This window comes from Lingula anatina, chromosome 5 (assembly GCF_051362555.1).
Source record: "Lingula anatina isolate TDL-2025a chromosome 5, LinAna3.0, whole genome shotgun sequence".
Taxonomy (NCBI): Eukaryota; Metazoa; Brachiopoda; class Lingulata; order Lingulida; family Lingulidae; genus Lingula; species Lingula anatina.
In genome coordinates this window covers 19,376,122-19,399,429 of record NC_141771.1, presented here as the reverse complement: position 1 = coordinate 19,399,429, position 23,308 = coordinate 19,376,122, and the positions used below count along the sequence as shown (strand labels likewise).

General features: G+C 35.1%; 2 protein-coding genes, 1 long non-coding RNA gene and 1 pseudogene across 5 annotated transcripts in view; 2 read left to right on the top strand and 2 right to left on the bottom strand.

The window, feature by feature from the left end:
- Positions 1-2,630, bottom strand: part of LOC106162470 (uncharacterized) — a 75,789-nt gene extending 73,159 nt beyond the window's left edge. For both annotated transcript variants that reach the window (XM_087013692.1, XM_087013693.1), the window contains exons 1-3: positions 1,872-2,630; positions 757-970; positions 160-445 (exon numbers count right to left, since the gene is read on the bottom strand). In XM_087013692.1, the coding sequence (XP_086869818.1) occupies positions 160-445; positions 757-783 (313 nt within the window). In that variant the 5' untranslated portion in view covers positions 784-970; positions 1,872-2,630. The remainder of the gene's footprint in view (positions 1-159; positions 446-756; positions 971-1,871) is intronic.
- Positions 1-17,053, bottom strand: part of LOC106158690 (HEAT repeat-containing protein 3-like) — a 117,452-nt gene extending 100,399 nt beyond the window's left edge. The window contains exons 1-4 of one of the 2 annotated variants that reach the window (XR_015334706.1): positions 16,326-16,728; positions 12,198-12,299; positions 11,744-11,837; positions 10,866-11,515 (exon numbers count right to left, since the gene is read on the bottom strand). The gene's annotated coding sequence lies outside the window, so the exon portion shown is untranslated. Of the gene's footprint in view, positions 1-10,865; positions 11,516-11,743; positions 11,838-12,197; positions 12,300-16,325 lie in introns of those variants that run through there. The other variant, XM_087013734.1, reaches the window with a different exon arrangement.
- The window catches only part of LOC147761812 (uncharacterized), a 271,082-nt gene that overhangs the window by 146,293 nt on the left and 101,481 nt on the right, over positions 1-23,308 (top strand). The window lies entirely within an intron of this gene.
- Positions 13,552-15,870, top strand: LOC106158666 (uncharacterized; annotated as a pseudogene).

Below are 23,308 nucleotides of genomic sequence, written 5' to 3'. Positions count from 1 at the left end.
GCCATATTTTTCTACTGTTGAACAAAAATTAAGAACCTAAAAATCAAAAGGATGTTACATCTGTTTTACACCATCAAAAAGGATTAAAAAAACATCATCAGATAGACATTTCTACAGCATTATATAACGGTGAACTATTTTATATATGTACATGATTACCTGAAATAAGAAAACATGGGTTGAAGTGAGCAATGAGACTGTAAAAAGATGAAACATCTGCATTTCTGAAGCTGGAAATCTTCCCAGCATGGGATTTTGGATTCTCTGCTTGCATTTCCTTATGAATCTTTGAGTTTAGCCTAGCGTTGTTAGGGGGAGGAGCATATCTGAAGAACTCAAAAGCAATGTAGTTGTTATTTTCCCTAGAGACTTCTGGCATCTGGAGTATGATGCTACTAGTGGACAGTGCACTGGAGTTGGGAGTCCTGTTGTAGCTGGGTGTTTTCTGAAATATTGAAAATCATCCAATAATTGATTCTGCTGACTGGTAAATATAGTCAAAATATTCCACAGACCGAGATATTTATTATGGCAGTGGTTTGATGTTGCACAATAATACCTCAATATCAGCATAATGTCTTTTTTTTGTGTTCTTAGTATATGAATATGTGCTTATAAGTCAAGCCAAATATATTGATAAACATTACAAAAATGATACAAGTGTCTGTTTTTAATTACAAGAAGGCAATACATGTATGTCTCAAAGGCAATCCATGATATCTGTACAGGCACATACAAAATAGAACTAATAAATACCCCTTTCTTGCTGTCCACATCTCCCATGGCAACCGTATCTTCCTTGACAACCAAATTTTCCTAGGCAACCATTTCTTCAATCTGTGTCATAGCCTGGTGTTCAACAGTTGCATGTGCCAAATCATAGCCCTTCTCAAAGTCATAAGCCACCTGTTTCATCATGGTCTCCACATTTCCATGCACAACTTGTTGGAACCCATCACTGATTGTGCAACTGCAAAAAAAATAATAATAATAATAAAAAAAATAATAAATAAATAAAAATAATACTAATAATTAATGAATCTTTCTGCAATCAAGAAATATTGTAAAGAACTAGTAATATTGGTAGAATAACTATAATTATTACTAACTCCATTTACACACTCAGAACAAGATACCGCGAATAGAAAATAGATTTTTAGATGGGAAATCGACCCCCCCCCCCTTGGTATTTTTTGGTATTTTTTGGGGCGAACGGTGTTATTGGATACTGTTAAGAACTATGATTCAGTTTGTTAAAATTGTAATATCAGGAGGGAATCATTGGTGTGATTTTTTTCAGAAATCGAAGAAGGGGGGGGAGTCACCTGTACAAAGTAATGGAGAAAGGACTACGTTTCCTAGCGGATCGACACACCGCCATATAGGGGCCTATCTATCAACGGTGCAAAACTGAGATGCATGGTTTGAATAAAATTGTTCTATTATATGAAGTCATTTGCGATGTGGCGTGATAAATTACCCAATCATCACTGTACTAATTTAAAGGCATTCATCTATGCAAATAAATGTAAGAAATGAATCTCAGCAAAATTATTATAACTTAAATACACTTCTGAATCAGGCAAATGTACACACACGCGCGCGCGCGCACTGGCACATGCACACTATATTGCACAAGCACACAGCACAATTTAGCCTTTGACACAAGAGCTCCAAAGTGGAGTAGTCACAAGCCACCTGTTTCATCGTCATAGTCAACGTAATATCAACATCATGTCAACATGTCAACGTAAGCGACGCAGATGTGTCAACCTCAAATACCAAATTTTCTGTCCACGTTCCACCAGATCCAAAGGCGTTCTTAAATGAGCCCAACACACTTTAAAATATGTTAAACAAAGTTTAAATACCTCTCTTCTGAGTAACAAGTATGTAAAATTCAAGATTTCGTAGCTGTCAGTCACGAGCAGGTACCTCTGTCTAAACGGCCTTGACCTATATAATCACATTATTTGATTAAAGTCTATGCCAATCTAAGTGTGCATATATTTTATTTTATTTCTTCACCATGATTTTCTGTCGCAAAAGATGTCCTAAATAAATAAATAATCACACAAGAATGACTTTATTTTATAATTTGATATGAGTGTGGTTTGTGTGACTGAATTGAGGTGGGTAACAGTTCAGACAATTCCTTTTTGAACGGTGACAGGTGGGTCGAGTCCATTCGATTTGAGGAGTGACAGGTAGAGCAAGTCCATTCGATCTGAGGGAGGGGTGACAGGTGGGGCAAGTCCATTCTCTTTGAGGGGTGGCAGGTGGGGAGAGTCCATTCAATCGGAAGGGGTGACAGGTGGGGTGAGTCCATTCTTTTTGAGGGGTGGCAGGTGGGGCGAGTCCATTCCATCTGAGGGGTGACAGGTGGGGCGAGTCCATTCTTTTTGAGGGGTGACAGGTGGGGCGAGTGCATTCAATCTGAAGGGGTGACAGTTGGGGCGAGTCCATTCTTTTTGAGGGGAGACAGGTGGGGCGAGTCCATTCCATCTGAGGGGTGACAGGTGGGGCGAGTCCATTCTTTTTGAGGGGTGACAGGTGGGGCGAGTGCATTCAATCTGAAGGGGTGACAGGTGGGGCGAGTCCATTCTTTTTGAGGGGAGACAGGTGGGGCTAGTACAGTGGTCGGAATAATTTTGTTTCCGTTGTACACCGGTGTAACAACGTTCGAAATGTTTTAATCCCTATCTTGTGAATAGAAGGGGGCGGACAAACAATGGAGGGCCGTATAAATTCCTTCAAAATTCGAACGCACAAACACAATAGCTTAGGTGGAATAACACAATACTTAATACGAGTGAACCCCATGACGCCGGTTTCTGTGGCCCAGCGCGAGCGCGACAATCCGCTGTAACTAGGTGTAATTAACAGCAGGATACATCAGCCAGAAGGTCCCTATTGTTTGTTGCGGCGATAGGATTATAGCTTGAAGAGGCTAAACCCATGCTAAGGCGTGCCACGCGAAGCGAACTGTCCTTTTGTTCACTAGTTTGGCACGCGCAGCTGGTTTTTAGTGTTGCTAAAAAACTGCTAGTTAAATTTGTTATTAGTTATTTCATCCTATATGAAATTTCCGCAGTCAAAAATTGAACTAATTATTGTTTGTTTGGTTGAAATGCATGAGCGTCAGCATCAATCTGTCTCGAAAAAATCCCTATTGCATTAATTTATAAATGTATAGTTTATTTATGTACTTATGTTTTAATTTGAAATATCTGCATTCAAGCGTTCAAGTATTTATAAAACATGAATGATAATGAAAGAGGAATAAGGAAATAACATATTACTTATATTATGCTTATATTATAATATCGAAATTAAATGAGGTGCATTGACATAGGCGCAATGACAATCCAACTACAACGTGCAACAGGGGGAAGTCTGGCTGTATGATCATACAATATACGAAAGTACGGTCAATTAAAACTGTAAATCATCAGTTAATGAGGAGGGGGTCTTACTATAGCTTGCTATCTATTGTTAAACCCGACTGTTATTATCTCTCGAACAAGCTTAAAGCAAGCCTATACAATTACTGTGTCTCCGGCTGCCGTTCAGAAACGCCATGTCGAACATATTTTGCTACAGTGAGAAATATGGTACTTTAGCAACTTGTTTCAGATCACTCAAGAAAGGATGCACACGTGCGACACCAGAGGAAAAACAATCAAGTATGCATCTGATCCATTAATAGTAATTGCACAGTGCATGTTACTAGACCTTTGTCCTAACTCAGTTGTTAGGAATAGGATGTTTGGATAAAAAGCTTCTATTCAACTCGCTTAGACCTAGGGCGTGATGCTATCATCCGATGAAACACGTAACTGAACCCTCTACCTGAACCTGAAGTCCCTTTAGCTGAAACAAAAACTGCGCCTTGAACATGTCCATTTTTTAATCGTCAAATGATTTGTGATTTCATTGAACGTCTTTGATCGAAAGCTTTCAAGTGACAATAACAGAACCGTGTGTTGATTATTTATTAAAGCGTAATTAAGTTTATTCAACATGATCTATTTTGTAAACAATACTTGCCAAGATTGAGCTTGGATTGATCACCGTCACTATTTAGCTACTCGCCTATAATGCGTGCTGAACGACAGACAACTTAAAAATATTATCTGTGTAACTGTGCAAGTGAACACATTTAGTTAAAATATAACGAAGCCGGCATTTAATCCTTCGAACATATTTATATTTGTTCTTTTAAAATCAGTGTAAGGTTAACGCCAAATCAAAGCAAGCCTTGCAGACTGGTTTTGTTTAAACTGTCGTACATTAAGTAAAGCTAAGTAAAGCCTGTTTCTACTTCGCAGTGTTCATCCCAGCCATAAAACTGCATGAAGGATAACAAGACTCCGTAGACCTGTGCTTCAGGTTTCCAGGAGTCCCGTGTAACACAATAATACCGAAGGCCTGAGAGTAATACATATGAGGCCGTGTATGAAAGGTTTAACAAATTAGAAATTCAAGAATTTTAACATGCTACGTACATGCACATCACTTAATAAGTCATTTCACAAAAATCGCATCTAATTGTTTAGATTAACCTTTACTTTTATCGATCTCATCCCATTGTCTCAACCACCTGAAAGAAATATAGAGAACATGAGGAAAAGAAACACGTTTACATGCAGGCGAAGGAGTTATACTTCAATATTAATTGCGAACAATATCAACAGCGACTAAAGACCGTTGCCTGTCTTTCACACTTTTACACAAACACACGATCGAAGGTTTATTAAAGGGAGTCGCGGCGCGATATCTATCTAGTTCATTCGAACAGACAAAGGGCTGACCCGAAGTAAGCTTTCTATACTAATGTCCTTTTTATTGTATATTGTAATTACTCTACTTGCTCGCCTCCATTGTCTTGTAAAAGTGACAAAGAATGTGTTGTATTCACACACGAGTTGAAAGAACTTTGCATAACTCATTTGCCTTAAGTTGCATAATGTCTTTCTCAAGGTTATAATCAGTGTGAAGAGGGTGTCTTGCCTCATTTAAAAAGGGTGTTGTTCTTCATACTGGTTGTTGCTTAACTTATGCTAATCTTAAACTTTTATGTACCAATATGGTTTTAATAAATCGCCAAAATTATGACATTAATGAACACTGTGTATCATACGTTTTGATACGATTTAAATAAATGGACGAGGAGGATTACGGTATTAGGTTCCAATTACCACTGGCTTTAACTTCGCCCTGCCATATAAATAAACAAATGTTGCAGATCGTAACAAAAAACTTTCTTATAGTGTTTTATGACATATATGATTTACACATTTGAAAGTGAAACACTCCTCGACTTTAACGAATCACCTGACGTAAACTGTCTACCCACGCTCCCCGAAAAAACTGTTTCTTTTAATTTTGAAATGAATTGCTTTTAAGGCAAAGAAGTCCATTAAACCCTTTAGTCTCAATATCATTGTACAGCATGTTGTAATCCATATTTAAAAAAGTTAATTTTTGTACTACGCTTTCATCGGAGATACCTCAGGTTGAGGTTACAATTACGTCGCTCGTCTATGCTACTGGAATATATATATTTAAGGACAAATTAAGCTTTGTAAAGTCCCTATTGTCACACACCATAGATACTTAATTTTGTCTTGAATGAAAAAATAGCCTCAAATTATCGTTTTGTGCTTAAACCTTTCATTACTTGAACCAAGATCTGTACTATAGCTACCAAGACGTACATGCATCAAGTTGGGTCTGCTGGGGGAGGGGAGCATTTAAATGATAAACGAGGAAGTCTACCTGTAAAAAAAGCAGCAGTGGTTAAAATAATCGCTATCTAGACTCCTTTTTCGTTGACAGCAACATAAAAAGTGTTTAGGGTGAAAGTCACACAAAGACCCGACGTTGTTTTGTCTTCAGCATTTCCTCTTCCTTGTTATCTGCAATTACTATCGTAACTTAATGAAATCGAGAAAGCAATTAAGTGACGGCACATTGAATATAGTCACTAGGTGCATTTCGCTGAGTGTTTACAAGATCTAGCGACACATTTTATCGCCACGCGTTCTAGTTTGATTAGTTTAGAAAATTAAACAGTTACTCTGGCGGCTCTCCGTCATTGCTATGAATCTGACATCGAATTTAGTCCAAAATATTAGTAAATTTAGAATAATTAGCTAAAACGTAAATTGCCCTGATTTGTCAGATGATCAAAAATGCCGGTGATCCACGCGGAGGGTACGCTTTCCTGAAGGTAGCGGCGACGAACGGCGACAATATTTTTCTGAATAGTGAATGAACCTTTATTAGTTACGAAAAGCCCCCTTTTCAACAGGCGCGTTTAATTTTAATTAAAATTACTTCATGTCACAAAGTTAATTTATACAGGCAAAACTTTATTCAAGGAAAGAGTTTCACGAAATGAACGAGAGTAAAATGTAAGTCGGCACAAATATAAGTCATACAACAATGAGTCATGTTATGGATCATGTTATGGGCCATGTCGGATTATAAGGGCATAACTTGATGCAAAACAGTCTATCGTTTCTTCCACCGCCAGTCCCTTTATTTACTGTAATGTATTACTCATTACCCGTTTCATTTGACACTCTCTCTTTTTATCTCCCTTCCCCTTTCTCTTGTTAGAAGGAGGGTAAATAATTAAGCACTCAAAATCTGCACCACAAATCTTCAGAAAAACATAAGTCAACGAACCAGTGGGCTGATCCACAACATCCGACACAAATAACAGCTAGCACAAATTTATATGCAGTTAACTATAGTGTCACTACATACATAATCAGCTGCACGCGCGAAGCTGTTGAACAAAAGGATAGTTCGCTACGGGAGACCGTTTGTTTACATAAGTACTCTAAGGGGGCGTGGATACCCAGGCGACCAGGGGATTAGGCTAGTTACTATATGCCGTCAACAATCGTTTAGCGACCCTATCATTATACACTCTCTCTATTGTATTTTCCACCGCATTAATCGCAGTGTAATCTTCAAATGGTCCACGGGATAAATGTACACATTCTTAATCCAAGTACGGTACATTCGATTTGAGGAGCGCATGCAAGTAAAATCATCACAAAAATAACATTATAATGTCGGTGGAATTAGCTTTTTGAAAGATCACAATTTTTGAAAAATGTGTGTTAGCAAAGTTTTGAGGGCATATTAACCTGTATCATACAGAAATAATCATTAAATTTTTGGTCTCAAAATTTGCTTTACTACAATTTAATATAAATATAACCTTTTTGTCTGCACATTTGGGACTGTATGGTCACAAAATTTAATGAAGGGATCAATATATTTCAAGCATTTTAATAAGACCTTTTCAAATAGATTGAAATATACAGACTAAATTTTTTCGGAGAAGCAAATTCCAACTGTTACCATTTGATGTGTGTCTCTCAACTTTCTCATTTTTTTCATTTAAAATTTAAATTGAAGTATTCATCAATATCGTGAAATTTGAATCGATTTTCTGTAGCAAAAATCAGAACCCTTCAATGGACCCATTTTTAAACTCCGAAAATGATATCCGGGAGAAAGAACTAATTTATTCCAAGAGATATACAAAAATGTCCAATTACTGAATAAAATACAGAATAGCTTTTCAAAAAGCAAAATCGTAAATTCATACAGATTATATCTATAAATGTGTGCTGTTGAAAAATCTTGAACGTGTATTGTTAAAATGCTCAAACTCAATAATTTACAAAATATCAGGAATATTTACAAACCTTTTGGTTTTAGATATCTTCTGTTACTGCAAAAATCGACAATCCCAAACAATATTTACAAATCAGTTGTAGCAGATTAAACATGAAAGTGGTCAAACGTTATCATATCTTTATAATTTTACCCTTTATTATTACCACAATCTTATAGACATTATTTCATAGCAAAGTTTAAAAAAAAAAAACAAGTAAATACAAACGTATCTATTCAGCTTTTATTAAAATACAATAGATGAAGGATTGTGCGTTTGGTACCAGAAAGTGAATGAAAAGCTTGGTTGCTAGCAGGCGGTCGTCGTGCAGTACTCAGTATCTCAGCGGACTTCTGAAATGAGAAAGTAATGTAAACAATATTTGACTCGGAAAATACAACAAATGCATTTTACATCAAAGAGAAAAGGGCACTTGAAATGATGTGTTTAGTGACTTGTCCTATGTTCAGACTCAGATAGCGCCCCTCAAAATCACCCTCTACATCAAGGTTACCTTACGCCAAAATTAAGATCTGAAGTTATTGATAAAGATATTTGAGATATCTTGCTTTGGAAAAATAAATATTGAAAACAATTCTTTAATGCGTGGAAGTTATTACTAGAGACGTTAATTTATTTTACCTACTTATCAATGTTAAAATATCTAAAATCGCTATGCAACACACGTTTGTGCGCCATATTTTGATCATAAAATTGATGTACACGTTGATAGGGCACACTTGTCTTTGGACTAAAAACTCAGAACTTTGACAAGTACAGTATTACCATCTAAATTAGTCCGTGATATCTGTGGTAATATTCCCATCTACTAATATGCTAGCTAATATTCTGAGTGACATAAAAGAAACGACAGGCAAAACATAACAAAGAATCGCAACATAAATACTTGTCGTAATTTTCCTTGCATTCTTTTACGCTTTTTATATCCACTGACTAAAGTTACTGAAGAAAATGTGATACTTACGAAACATGAATTTGTGTCTTCGTCTCATAAAAGCTCGGCCTTGCAACTGTACCACACATTGCTGTTGCGTCTTCACCCTGATGTGTCCTACTGCCTAGTGAGTCTTCGGAAAGACAGCTCACACTACGATGAGCAACTTATTGTTATGCAAATTACAGATAGGTATGGCCCATTTTAGGGACATCCCCATTTTAGGTGAGGGACTGTGGCAGAAATTGTTCACGAATGTAGGCCTACACGGTCAAAGACATGTACATGAAGATTAGACTGAGGTCCACTTCTTGTTAAAATACACCAATTTATTCCACAAATATTTTGCATGCGTCTTTCATTGTGCAGTTGATATTTCTTTGATATATTACTTCCACAAAACTCAACACCAGGGAAAGAAGATGAATGTTGACATTTTTTATCGATCAATAGGCGTACCTATAATCCTGTTTGTTGACATGGAACGGATAAATCCTAGTTCCGTTCGGAGCCACCAGCAAATAAATAGATAAATAAATAAACACCGAGAAACCTGTGTCCCAACATGTTATGGGCTAAACAATACTTCATTAATACAATATTTTATCGCAATACTGAATCTAATCGGCCCTTTCTAAATAACTGGCAATTACATGTACGTGTATATGGATAACGTGATAACACCGTTGCCCAGCGGAGTTTATCTGGCTGTCATGAAAAAGTGAACAAGGTTTTACTTTTAATACCATTCATTCTGAATATTCTGTGCCTCAATCAATATTTTCAATTATTATATAAAGTTTTAGTTTTTCTTGGATTTTTACAGATTATCATACCTGTCAACATCGATAATAGCCAAAGAAGGAGGTTTCTTCGGACACCCTACTGAGTACGTCTCCCATCTGAACTCTCTCCCTCTCTCTCTCCCACACACACTAAATAAATAAATAAATAAATAAATAAATAAATAAATAAATAAATGCTGTTACTTTTAATTTCCAAATTGTTTTTTTTTTTCAATGCTTAGGTAAGAAACATTTCGGTTTTTTAAAGTAATGTATCAGCAATATGCTTTGTCTACACAAAATAATGAAAACTTAAATTGGCCAGTACGTGATTTTGTTTTATTTCAAATAAAGTCTTTCAAAGTTTGATTTTGTCTATCGGTAAAACGTTTAATAGAATTTCATCAACTGTATAATAACATCCTGTTTTAATCAACAGATAAAACAAGTTATATTATCACTTCCATATTTCTGTGTCCGTCTTGTCGCTTTCGTCGGGGTTAGCTCAGCTGATTGCACACCTCAGGTAGAATGTTACAATCAAACCTATGATCATTATAGAACATTAACTCTCTGTCAATAACACCAAAACATAATTTAGATTAATTAATGCTACGAAGAGTTTGTCCGTTTTTTTTTTCTTTATGAGACTATTCGAAGTAAATATGTTCTCCTCGTACGATCGATTTCGTTTAGCTCATCCACTAAGATGTACGTAATCTGATTGAGTTTCACTACATCTATATGATAAGATACAATCATGGATCCCCATCCCAGGAAGGTGACCCGGGTTTACTACAAACACGGTCATTATACTAGATATCAAGCGACCAAGTTTAGCAATCTGATTTCACATGTAGAATGGCGGAATGACTGACAACTGCGTGGGATTGTGTTAGGGAAGACAGAATGCACTTTTTACCCACTTTTTACACATATCGTACCATAAGTTTATTATGCTAAATCAAGCCATCTTGTCACGTCTATACATTTTAAGACAGATCTTTATTCCAAATAAATGAGGTAATCCGTATTAACACAAAAAAGTTGTCATGCATGCTGATATTCATTACTCAAGCACTGTACCCCTGAGTAGATGAGCATACTGTAGTTTGTTGCCTCCGTCAAGGAGGTTATGTTTTCACCCCTGTTTGTTTGTTTGTTTGTCTGTCATCAACATAACTCAAAAACTATGGACCAATGTTGATGAAATTTTCAGGAACTGTCAGAAGTGGGCCAAGGAACATGTACAGATGATTAGTTTTTGGCGGTGATCCGGGTCAATAATCAATTTTTTAAATGTTTTTTAATATTCAAACCAGCTTAAAACTATAAGGGAATATTATACTACCATGCAATGCACACATTCTAGTTAAATTAAACCAATAATCAATATTTCCAACAACAATGTAATATCTTCAGCTTCACATTAAACAAAGGAAATTTATTTTATGAACATTGCCATCCATTTAAAACAGTATAATTTATAGAATACTAGAGTGTTATACAAAGTTTAATAAAATCAAACCAATTCAATGTGGAGTAGACAATAATTCAACTACTTAAGCCTCACAAAAACCATAATTTCTTCTTCAAAAAAAAAAAATCATATTGCTTATGAGCAATCAGAAAAGAAATTTAATCACTTGATTGTCTCAGTTAGTGGGTCAAAGTTTAAACAGACAATACAGTCCCACACATTTTGATATTTAATTTTGACAGAAAAGGCTAAGAACAAAAAGACAAGTTTTACATCAGTACCTTGTGATAACACACAAATCTTCTAATGGGACTATCATAAAAGTTGTGGAAAAAATAATAAAAAATATTAATACTAAATATCAGTGTTGCCTGATATCAAACTGAACACCAGAAAACTATGGAACTTGAAGTGGTTCACTAATTATTTCTGTGATCCAAATTACTGTTGAGTTGTAAGTAACTTTGAGAATAAAAACATGTCCTTATTAGTTCTACTGGTCAAGATTTGCATTTGATGAAGTACATCAGATTTTTCCTTGCTGTCATGCTGATAAGAAGGTAGTCTCCTAGGTTTCTCTTTAGTTGATATATCTGGAAAAATGTCACAATTTCTTCTGAAGATATCCATCGCTTTAATTGATCAAAATGTCTTTAAATAAAGATATCATTACACTGTAAAATAATATATTAAATACCCAACTGCATGAATTATTTTAGTGAGCAAAACATGACACTTTTTCATATTGTCCACTATGCAGATAAGGCAACTGCTCCTGACATAAGTATTTGATTAAATTAATTAATTTGTTTGTCTGTTACCCTGATCTCCATGACAACAGGTCCAGATGGTTCACATCAAAGATGGCGTCCAGAGCCTCAGCAACCAACAACAACGTTTGGTCCTTTCTCACGACTTCCACAAGAAATGAGCCAAGATTTTGACAGAAAAAACAACTCGACATCAAAACTGGCAAAAACAGAGACACCAAACAGCAACCAAAATTTCAACAACATCAGCAAAGATTTTAAAAATTCTAAAAGCAATCAAAGTGTTCCCTTTAACAACAGGTAAAAGAAGTAAATGTTTTTTTTTTCACTCTTCACAAACTCTGTTGGTTTTCTGATCATCTGTACAAACTTTCATGTCAGAAAGCTTTCAATATTTTAAGTTGTTATCAACTAGACAAAACAGTTCATTTAACACTGGTACTATTCACTGTGAGTAAACCATGAACTTAACCATACATAATGTACATGTACATATCTGGGGTACCTTGTAGGTGGGCTTCCATCTCTGTCTTAATTGTGTGGTGGATCACTGATATTACAGCTATTTTCAATGAAAAGTGTTTCCCTGGCCTATTGGTGCACTCATCTGAAAGATAAAACTTAACATGGTCATAAGCTGAGAGGGATAAATTATGTTTGAAACAGAAAAGCTGGCAAAAATACAGTCACAAAAAGTAAAAAAAATTGCACATGCACACACATTAAAGGGATAATAACTCTTTGTATGAGATCTATATTTCACAATTAAAACATTATGAACAACTTATAGAAATATAATATATTCTGTTTTACCACAAAAATGACAGTTATAGCTATTATTCTGATATTTGAGCTTGTCTTTAGACCACCTGATCTCCATTGATGGCTATACTCTGTTATAATCTCTTAAGAGATTATAAAAAAAAAAAAAAGAAAAAAAACAGGGACTAAAATTGAATGTAAAAATGGATTCATTAACTAGGCCTGTAGCCAGGGGGGTTCCGGGGGGTTCAAAAGAACCACTCTTTTTGCTGGGAAAAGGTCCACTCTGGGTAAAATTTGACCTATGTACTTGAGGATTTTATGGTAAAAGGTTCACTTTTTCAGAAAAGGACCCCCCCCCCCCCCCCCTCTGACATTGCTGGCTACAGGCCTGTTCACCATTGGTAAGTATGGAAAAATTGTTGTTTACTCCTGGAAAAATCATTTTTTTGGCCAAAACAAAGAGTTATTATCCCTTTAAAATAGATCTATTCTTGCTCCTTTTAAAAAGTAACATGCCTTGGTGGAGTTCATGAATATAGTTTTAATACCTATAACTGAACTAATTATTTTTATAAATTTCTTAACCTGAACAAGCCCAGTAGCCAGGGGGTGTGTGGGGCCCCTTTTTGCTGGGAAAATGTTCCCTCTGAGCAAAATTATATCTAAGTACACGAAGAATGGATAGTAAAAGGTCCATTTTTTTTTTTTTTTCAGAAAAAGAACCCCCCTTTTGAAACTGCTGGCTGCTGAAGGGTTTCACAAATTGAATTAATTGAATGACTTTTCACATCATGTACAGAACCAGCCTGGCATGTGTGACAAATACAAACTAACTGATAAAATCACTTCTTGTCTTTTAACTAGCTAGCTAGCTGGAATGTCATTTTACATGTTTACCAATGCTTAGTGAAGTAATAACAGATAATTATATGCAGTGGGTTATGCAGATAACATCCTTAAGTTATGGCATCTGGAGAGAAATGACTTCAACCAATCAGATATGTCCACTGTAACCAGCAGTTAACATCGTCCAATAGAATGACTGCATTCAAGATTTTAAACAGGGAATTCCTACTAAAAACTTTATGCATTGCTCAGTACAAAAACTAGGTGCATTGGTAATGTTAATGACAAGTTCTGACAGAATCCAAATGGATAATCTTACGGTGCTCTGAGAGTTGAATTGTGAACACAATTACAGTATTAGAGAGGACATATCAAGCCTCGATAAGTCTTAGCACCTTACCCAAGTGACTGACTGGCTTAAAGCAAAATGTAAGACAGTAGTGTAACAACGACCGTCAGGATTTTTTTCTGGAAAAGGAATGAAAACCAAAAAAAGGGGAAATTATGTGAAAAGTAGCCTTGGAATTGGGACTCAGTGTAACTCATGAAATTCAAGAAAATAATTATACTGGAGAGAAACTTAACAAGTATAGATTCTGTAACAAGACTTTTATACCACCAATTAAGTACTTACATGTACACCATTCAGTAAAAAATGTGCACAGGAGAGAGACCTTACAAGTGTAGATTCTGTGACAAGACTTTTACTCAAAAAGGCCATTGCACAGTGCATGAAAGAATTCATACTGGAGACAAACCTTACAAGTGTGGATTCTGTGACAAAACTTTTACGGAGAAAACTTTTTGCATACGTCATGAGAGAATTCACACAGGAGAAAGACCTTTTAAGTGTAGATTCTGTGACAAGACTTTTAAAGACAAAAAATCTTGCAAATATCATGAGAGAATTCACACAGGAGAGAAACCTTACAAGTGCAGATTCTGTGATAAAACTTTCAGAGACAAAACTAATTGCATATATCATGAGAGAATCCACACAGGAGAGAGACCTTACAAGTGTAGATTCTGTGACAAGGCTTTTACTCAAAAAGGTCATTGCACTGTGCATGAAAGAATTCATACTGGAGAGAAACCTCACAAGTGTAGATTCTGTGAAAAAACTTTTACAGAGAAAACTTTTTGCATACGTCATGAGAGAATTCACACAGGAGAGAGACCTTTTAAGTGTAGATTCTGTGACAAAACTTTTACTCAAAAAAGCAATTGCGCTGAACACGAAAGAATTCATACCGGGACAAACCTTACAAGTGTAGATTCTGTGACAAAACTTTTACAGAGAAAACTTTTTGCATACGTCATGAGAGAATTCACACAGGAGAGAAACCTTTTAAGTGTGTATTCTGTGACAAAACTTTTACTCAAAAAAGCCACTGCATTGTGCATGAAAGAATTCATACCGGAGACAAACCTTACAAATGTAGATTCTGTGACAAAACTTTTAATGATAAAACTAAATGCACTTATCATGAAAAAATTCACATTGGAGACAGACCTTTGAAGCATAGACTTTCTACGAAGACTTTCACTACAAAAGGGAATTGCACTTACCATGAAACAATTAACACTGGAGACAAAAGTTTTACACAAGGTTTCTGCACTGTCCATGAAACCATTCATACTGGAGAAAAGCATGATACATGCAAGAACTGTGACAAAGAGATCATAACAAAATTGGCCTGCACTAGCCCTAAAAGAATGCACACTTGTGAGAAACCAGACAAATGTGGAGTAGAATTCAGTCAAGGGAATAATTGCAGAACACATGAAACAATGCACATCAAAAGAAAACATGTTTCTAATAATATACATGGAACTTTTGGCAAGGAAAGTGGGCATAACAATGTTCTAAATTCAGAGGGAGAGACGGATGTAATAAGTAATGTGGAAAATAAACTGACAAACAATATTGCCATAACCCATCATATATGTAAAGAGGAAAGAACAGAATACTATCATAAAGATGATGACACTTTTACCACGGAGAATATCACCATCATTACTGACAATGATGTCTATGAAATACTTACTGGCATAAAAAGGACCACACCAGGTCTCATCACAACAATTATAAAAAATCCTTTCTACAACTCTTAATGATATGTTCAGATGACAAAAACAGAAACAAACTAATTACCTTATAACTTTGCTATTTTTGGACAATTGAAAAAGAAACACATTTTGTAATTGATACAATTTTTTATGTTCAGTGGTAATCAATAGTTATTACTTTTATACTGTGTAGGTTCAGTTTTTATCAGACCAATTACTTCCATGATCAGACACACTATCTATGATAGAATATCTATGAAAAATAGAATTTTACTTAGTCAAATACATATTATATATATTATGCTAGAAAATCCCTCTCTTCCATCTTTATTGTTGGAAACAGAAAGAGAAATAGACAAGTGTTTCATTTTCAAAGAATTTACATGTTTACCAGATAAAAACAATTTCAATTATTTCATTTTTATTTAATGTATAAAATTTGTATATCCAATGACTTATAGACAGAATAAAAAGTTGAAAAAAAAACGTCTTTTTGTTTATTCAACAAAATATCAAACTCCAATGATTTGATAAAACAAGACAGAAGACGGCACTTATTACAAACTTTAAAGAAACAGATTCAATGACAGATAGGCAAGTCAGATGTTGAAAGAGTTTAAAATCTCAAAAAAAAAAAACAAAAAAAAAAAAGAAAAATGAAAAAAAAAAAAAAGGAATTATCCCTGTAGATGTAAAACTATATGCTTTGTCTAAAAGAAGTCAATGTATTATCACTGTTCCCAGGTTTTCTGACCATCAACTGAACACAAGTCCACCTAATATTCTGTATCAGTGGGTCAAAATTTCATGTCTGATCACAGGTAATAATTGAGATCATATATAAACTTAGAATTGATATAAAATCTATGAAAAATACAAATATAACCCAATGACAAAGACCTCTGTATTGTGGTCAACTGCATGACGACCTCATCACTAATGGTCAGTTTACCTGAGTGTCCTTAGTGCTGTCTTCCCGACTTGTTAACAACTGACCACTAAGTGAAGGCCTTGGGTTGCCGGACCAGGGTGGAAATAGTGCTGCGGTAGACCCTGGTGCTGATGGAACGCCTCCCCCCCCCTTACACCCCACATTCCGGCTCCTACTTCGTGTCATGAAATAGACTTCACAGATCACGCTAAATAATAGAATGATTGACGCATCTCGGGTAAATAAAAAGTAGCTTTCATGGGTTACAAATATACCCTATGGGTTACAAATACACCCTAATTAAAGTTTGAAAATGTATAATAATAGTGAAAGATACTTAAATAAATTGACTGGTTAGTGCTGAGGGAACGCATTCGCCCCCTGCTGAGGAGTGACGCAGTTGGTTGTGAAAGGGTTAAGGCCCCCCCCCTCTCCTCCCGTCTCGCCCCTGAGCGGCTTCTCACCCTGAGTCAAAGATATCTTGAAACAAACATCTACACTATGGCATACCCCTGTCGTTTCCAGTTACTTGAAACGGCAAGGGTTAATTGCATAAAGATCTGAAATTCAGGGTGCGGCACCTACACCTGTGTATCAAAACTATCGTTGGCTGGTTCATCTTCTGCCGGGAGTTGAACAGTTAACATGGTCAACAAATTTTTAGGGAGACACTGATGGCATAGAGATGTATCATATTGTCTGAAAGTGCTACACGTTGGAACTGAAAAAGTGGGAAATTTTTACACTTGTCTAAAAGATTGTAAAAGCCTCTGATTATAGCAGCTCCATGCTTTCTTTATATTTTGCTGTTGAAATAATACGTCTCTCACCCGTCCGCCTCTCCCTAAAAATGTTCCAATATCAATAATGCTATTGGGAGAATTGTACAGGCAATTGACCTACATTCTCTGCTGCAGTTATTGGCGCTAGTTTAACAATGTTATGACTTGGACGTGATAACGTGATTCACGCCTGTGATATGAAGGATTATAATTTATATAAATGAATTAATAAACAGGGCGTGTCGATCAAATAATTGGAAAGTTGTGAGGGTAAAGGGACATCGTTGTTTACAAAAGTAATAAAAACTGTACATGACTCAAAAACAGAAAAAAATGCATTTTTCTCTTATATGCAAATATAAGATTGCCTGTAGTAATATAAGGTTGTCCGGAAGTGATGTTCACATCAGAGATTTCAAATCGCAGAAATCTTGATCACCTAAGCTACCTTAATTTCTATTATTTGATAAAAATAATACATATTTGAAGCTAGCAAAATAATTTCCGCAAAGAAAAATAACAATTTTCTTCTCATTATAAATCATTTCTCGACCCGTCCTTCGGAAGAATTTTGTAACAGCTATTCTAGAAGGCTGAGAAGGGCTTCTGGACGAGAGCCCCGGTGTACGCCCCCTCTTCCCCACGAGAGGTACTGTAAAGATCACTTTTATTAATATGTTCCATCAAATAGGAAAAACTGATCATGATTGTTTTAAAGATATAAATAACTCATATTCCAATGTTTTTTTCTTTTTTGCATTTTGTCTGTGGCTCTGCTGATTTTGAGAGAGAGAGAGAGAGAGCCAGAGAATTTGTCTAACGTTAGATCGCGAGGATGTGGTACTTAACTGCTATGAAATTTCCATAACTTTCATGTCCATATTGAATGATCAATTCGGCAATAAGATTTAGATAACAAGATTATGCGAATAATAAAGAAATTGAGAAAAAAAAAAAAAAAACAAATTCAAGAAAGATTGCATTTTTTTATTTTCCACACAATCCAAATGCAATAATTTACCAGTTGACGCCAACCCCTAAAATCTGGCATTGAATAAGTGGCCAAATCATGAAATATGTGGATTATATTTGGCGTTATGACGTTAAAATTTTAGCGTGGGACACAAATAGAAAAAACGCACTGTGTCTTGCGCTTTGGTAGTTGACCTTGCAAGTAATATTACATCTTAAATATTTATTCTACATTGGTATATAAGGATCTTGTACTCTGATCCGTAGATGAGGAGCAAAAAGCACCAAGAGAAGTGCATTAAAAATATCTTTATCGGCATATATTTATAAAAATATAATTTGTTTGTTTTGGCCTACAATCAACAGCGACCAACGTCTTGTCACACCTAGCACATTATCATCAATTCTGTGGTAGACGTCGCAATCATGTTGAGACAGAACAGACGCCAGAATATCACCCTGTATGATAATGATTATTTCTTATTTATTGATAAGATATTGATACCCAGTGGGTTGAAGTTCTAGATAAAATATTAAGAGCACTACAATAATAATAAGAAACATTTTAATAAATCTAAGGTTTCATTCCATTTCGTTCTATGTAGATCAATCCAACTCTGCTGAATGCAATCAGTTTAACAGATTAACATACCTCCTCTTGTTTCAAACTTTCTCGTATAATTACCACCTTTTCTGTATTCTACCAAACGGCAGGCGGAGGCGTAACAATTTGAAACATCAATTTCCGAAGAAAAAAATTGATACGAATGGAATTTCATTTCTTTTACTACATAAAATATGTTATTCGAGTGCTGTATGTGAAAGAATCATGTGAGGTATGATATATGTTGAAATCTTGTATATGTCAATATTGACAGCATGAAATGACAGGAGGATATTGGGGAGGTAGAATAAAACTGTTATAACTTGTGCATGACAGTACAGACTGGCGTTATGATAACTGGTTGTATGATGCAAAGTGAAAAAATATCAATTTGAATAAAATGCTTCGGCAAAATATAGGCATAGCATATCTTCACGGCGTTTGTGCTGATGCGCTAAATATTGCACGGATTTTCCTGGGATAAGTGGTATTTTTCTCCAACTAATCAACCCTTCTTTCCTGTCACTGGCCAAAACTCTGTAAAAATCTGGGATAATTTTTAAATAAACGCCTTCGTTATCATGACCAGGTTCCACGCACGCACACACACACACACACACACACACACACACACACACAGACAAGTTCATCTGTCATTGTGAAGGTAAATGAAGACTACAACATCGTACATTCAGATATGATCACATGATTTAAAGTTTATAAAGTTTTAGTCTGCTGATTCCAGCAGATGGCGCCATAGTTCACTCAGGTCGGGCACATATACTAAACTCTGGTCAGATAAAAACGTGAATTTGATCATAACCAGTGACGTAAATAATGTTTCATTGTGGGGGTGTTAGGGTTTGGGATTAATTTTATCAATGGCGTGTTTTGAAATATATCTAACACAAATACATCCTATGAATTTTTATTGCAGCAAATTGCAAATGAGAGTTCACCTATCAGATAATGATGATAATTAAGTAAACAATGCGTCCAAAATATCCTGCCTCCTCCCCCATGAATCGTATTGAACCAAAACTCCAGAAATATATGTCACATCTTCATCAGTTTTGAGTGACCAGGGAGTGGATGCGAGGCGGTCCAGATACTAAGTATACGAATATATCAGTTTCAACCGATTTAGTACAACGTTGTAAAATATTAATATTAGGTATTTGACGATAACTTATTTGTGATTTATTTTTGATGCTTGAATGCTTAAAACTAGTTTTGGAAATACCCCAAATTTTCCCCATTTTGCTTCCTCCACATTTTCGCCAGCTCTTCATATCTCATATGCTCTTCATGTTAATTGAACTGCGTTATATAGTCGTAGGAGTAAACGTTTTGTGTATTTTTCTCATTCTTTTTGAGAAGGAGAGAGATAGTATATGTAGGAAAATAGGTAGTTATAAAACTTCTTTGCAAATATCTTTAAGAAAATATATTCCTCTATCCAGTAAAGAGTGAAGTAATTTTTCTTCAATCAACAGCTTAATATTGAAATAGTTTACCTTTACCTCCAATATTTCGATGTTTAACAGAACATTCATCATTACTCACCTGGATAGCCTCATTCCATGCTTTCAACATTATTAAGCTGTTGATTGAAGAAAGTTCCTTCATTCTTATAAGATGAAACAGCTGATAATATTCTTCTGATTTGTCCAGTTTAAATTTATTTACATATTGGTAATATTACATTGAATAATATTGCTTTTGCTAATGTCTTGTGGGCTATACTTTTTAAAAATGTGTTCATTTATCCAATAAAAATTAATGACAAATGGGAATGTTACATTAAATAATATTTTTTGCTGGCTTCAATTCTTCATTTCTTGTTCTTAACTATTTTGAGTTCAGCATATAAAATAATATCACTCTCTTCAAAAACATGGGTTTTAATTTCAATTCAAAGGCATATAATGCGCGTTACACCTTAACCTAGAAAATAACATCCTGAGAAATTCAACAATTTCACTTTATCATCAGGGCACAGTCTTGTCCAACACCGAGGACAAAAGCACGATGCATAAAAGTTTTAAAAAGTCAAGTTGTTATATGCCGTACTCTGTTACTTCCCAGTGCGGTTTACAATAGATAATAACACGTTTTGAGTTGTAAATTTCAAAATGTTGCCGCCATAAGTAAAATTGGCCTTTGTCTATTTTCAATACGAGAGGGACTTTTTTGAATCTATAAACGAATTTATGAATCGCAATGCTATAAACTGTTTTCGAGACCGTATACCTTGCACCTTGATGATTTGTTGTTAAAATTTCTAAGAAAATTAAATGACTTTATCGATCTTATTGCTTTGAACTGTTCTGGATATCGTGTACCTTGGTGACTTATTGCTAATTTATTTATATATATATATTTTTTTCAATTTAATGACTTTATGGGTCGAATCGCTGTTAACTGTTCTGATTATTGTATGCCTTGGTGATTTATTGTTGAAATTTCTAGGAAAATTAAATATAAGCTACAAATGGGACCAGCACTCACTACGGGGGGGGGGGGGGGGGGGGGGGGGGGGGGGGGGGGTATGTGCCTTTGCTTTACTTTAAACGCTCAGAGAAGAGATTAGAAAACTTAATTTCATAAGTTTGTTCTTGTTAATGAACCAATTTTCTGATGTCTAGGTTCGTAGTATGTACACTATGACTTTCGTAAAATGTAACTGAAAGATGATGTCTCTTAAAGAAATCTAGATTCTGTGTAAAGACGAAAGAATTATTGATACCATTTTTCAAAATCTGCTCAACTTTGAAAAACTTACTTTTTTTATTAGATAGATCAGTAGGTGCAAATATATTTACTCTCTACGTGTGCTATATGTATGTGAGATTAATTTTTGTTCAGTTCATTGCAAAATATTTGTCACAAGAGTTGTAGAATTGCTCATGATTTTAGGTATTAAGTTATTGAAATAATTCTTATAATATCGTATGGTTAGAAACAGAAAAAAAATCAACGTCGGATCCGGAACATTTAAATGTAGTCAAAATATGAAATTCTATGTAATTTGTAGCATTATGTGTACTTGATAATGTTAGTCCAGAGCGGGTTTCCCTCTTGATTTTTCTGATGTTAAAGGTGGACTGAATACCAGATCCGGCGATGTTTTTTAAAGGAAAAAGTTTTTTCCGAAATATTTTCTTTAATATAAAACATAAGATCAAACATAAGAAGTGTAGTTGATAGTTTTATTTGTAAAATCAAATAGGTTAAATTTGGTACATTTTTAGTGAATTCTAATGAAAATCTCAATGACTTTGTTTATATCATTTTATTCAATCTTTCAAAACTTAAAAAGAATCACAAATTTAGTCGCACAAACTGATGTTTTTAGATGGTTAAATATACACGCATATATGGAATGGAATTTTGTTTTGGTCTTGATAAAGAAATACCGAAATTATTCAATGCGTTGTAGTATTTTCATGTTCATTGGTACCTACGGGTTGGGGTTCACTTTCCTGCTCGCGTACTTGGATAAAAGCAAGTAATTCCCAAAGACTTTTTAAAAATTTCCTTTGGTTACTATAAGAAGAAAGTCTACCCGAGGAGGGTGGGTGGGAACAGTTAGAGGAGTAGGTAACGCGCTTGCCTCTCAGACAGAAGGTTGCAGGTTCGATTCCTGGCGCCACTGGGTCCCAGCAAATTACCTTTTGCAAAAATAAATCCAAATAAAGAATTTCGACTTCTACAAAACAGTGCTACGAACACAGGATAGTAAGAGGAGTCGGTGGTTCTGTAGTTAAGAAAAATAACTTCTATTCTGTTCATAAAACAATAACATATTTATTATTTCACAAATGAATACAAAAAGTAACAGCATTGTTTTCACAAAATGTTATGAAACTTGGAATATCTTTTTTCTTCTACATTAATGACAATTTCATAAAACGTACTATGAAATGTGAATTAAGCTTTCACATACAAACAAAACTGTCTCTCCAACTAAAACATGCCGAGATTCTATGCATTTTGAACATCTTACTTGGCCGGCGTAGCCTTTTGCTTTATGATGAGTTCAGGAATATTATGATAGACATAATACCAACAAGATTAACAAAAAAATGTTTGTCTAAATTCACTGGTGTGAACGATATATAAAATTCAATATATGCATATAACCTAATCCTATCCCGACGCATGTACCCACATGGAAGCACTATGTCGTCTTGCTGAAGTTCACTAAACAAAAAAAGGTAGTCTAAATAATCAAATTTTGTAAAATTCCTGATAGTTTTGTTCATCGATAAATATTGTTCATGTCCAACACAAACTTTACTTCACATGAAAACCTAAAATATGTATTTCATTGCGCAACTTTGAGCGAAAACTGAATTTTGTATTGCTTGCAAATCAGAAACGTCATAATCATGACATGGCCAACTAACAAGCTAGTTCCAACCACAGCCATTTTAAAGAATAAAGTGCAACGAAAAATGGAAAAAAGACACATTTACTAAGACAATGCTAATAAACCAAAGAGGGTGTCCGGTGTTCAGTGATCAAGTGACACTCAGCACTATAACTCAACAGGACATGCAGGACTGACATCAGATAAGAAATTATTCTTCAATCACCCTTTGATCTCGACCAAAGAGTAAACTAAAAAAATACTAGGTACA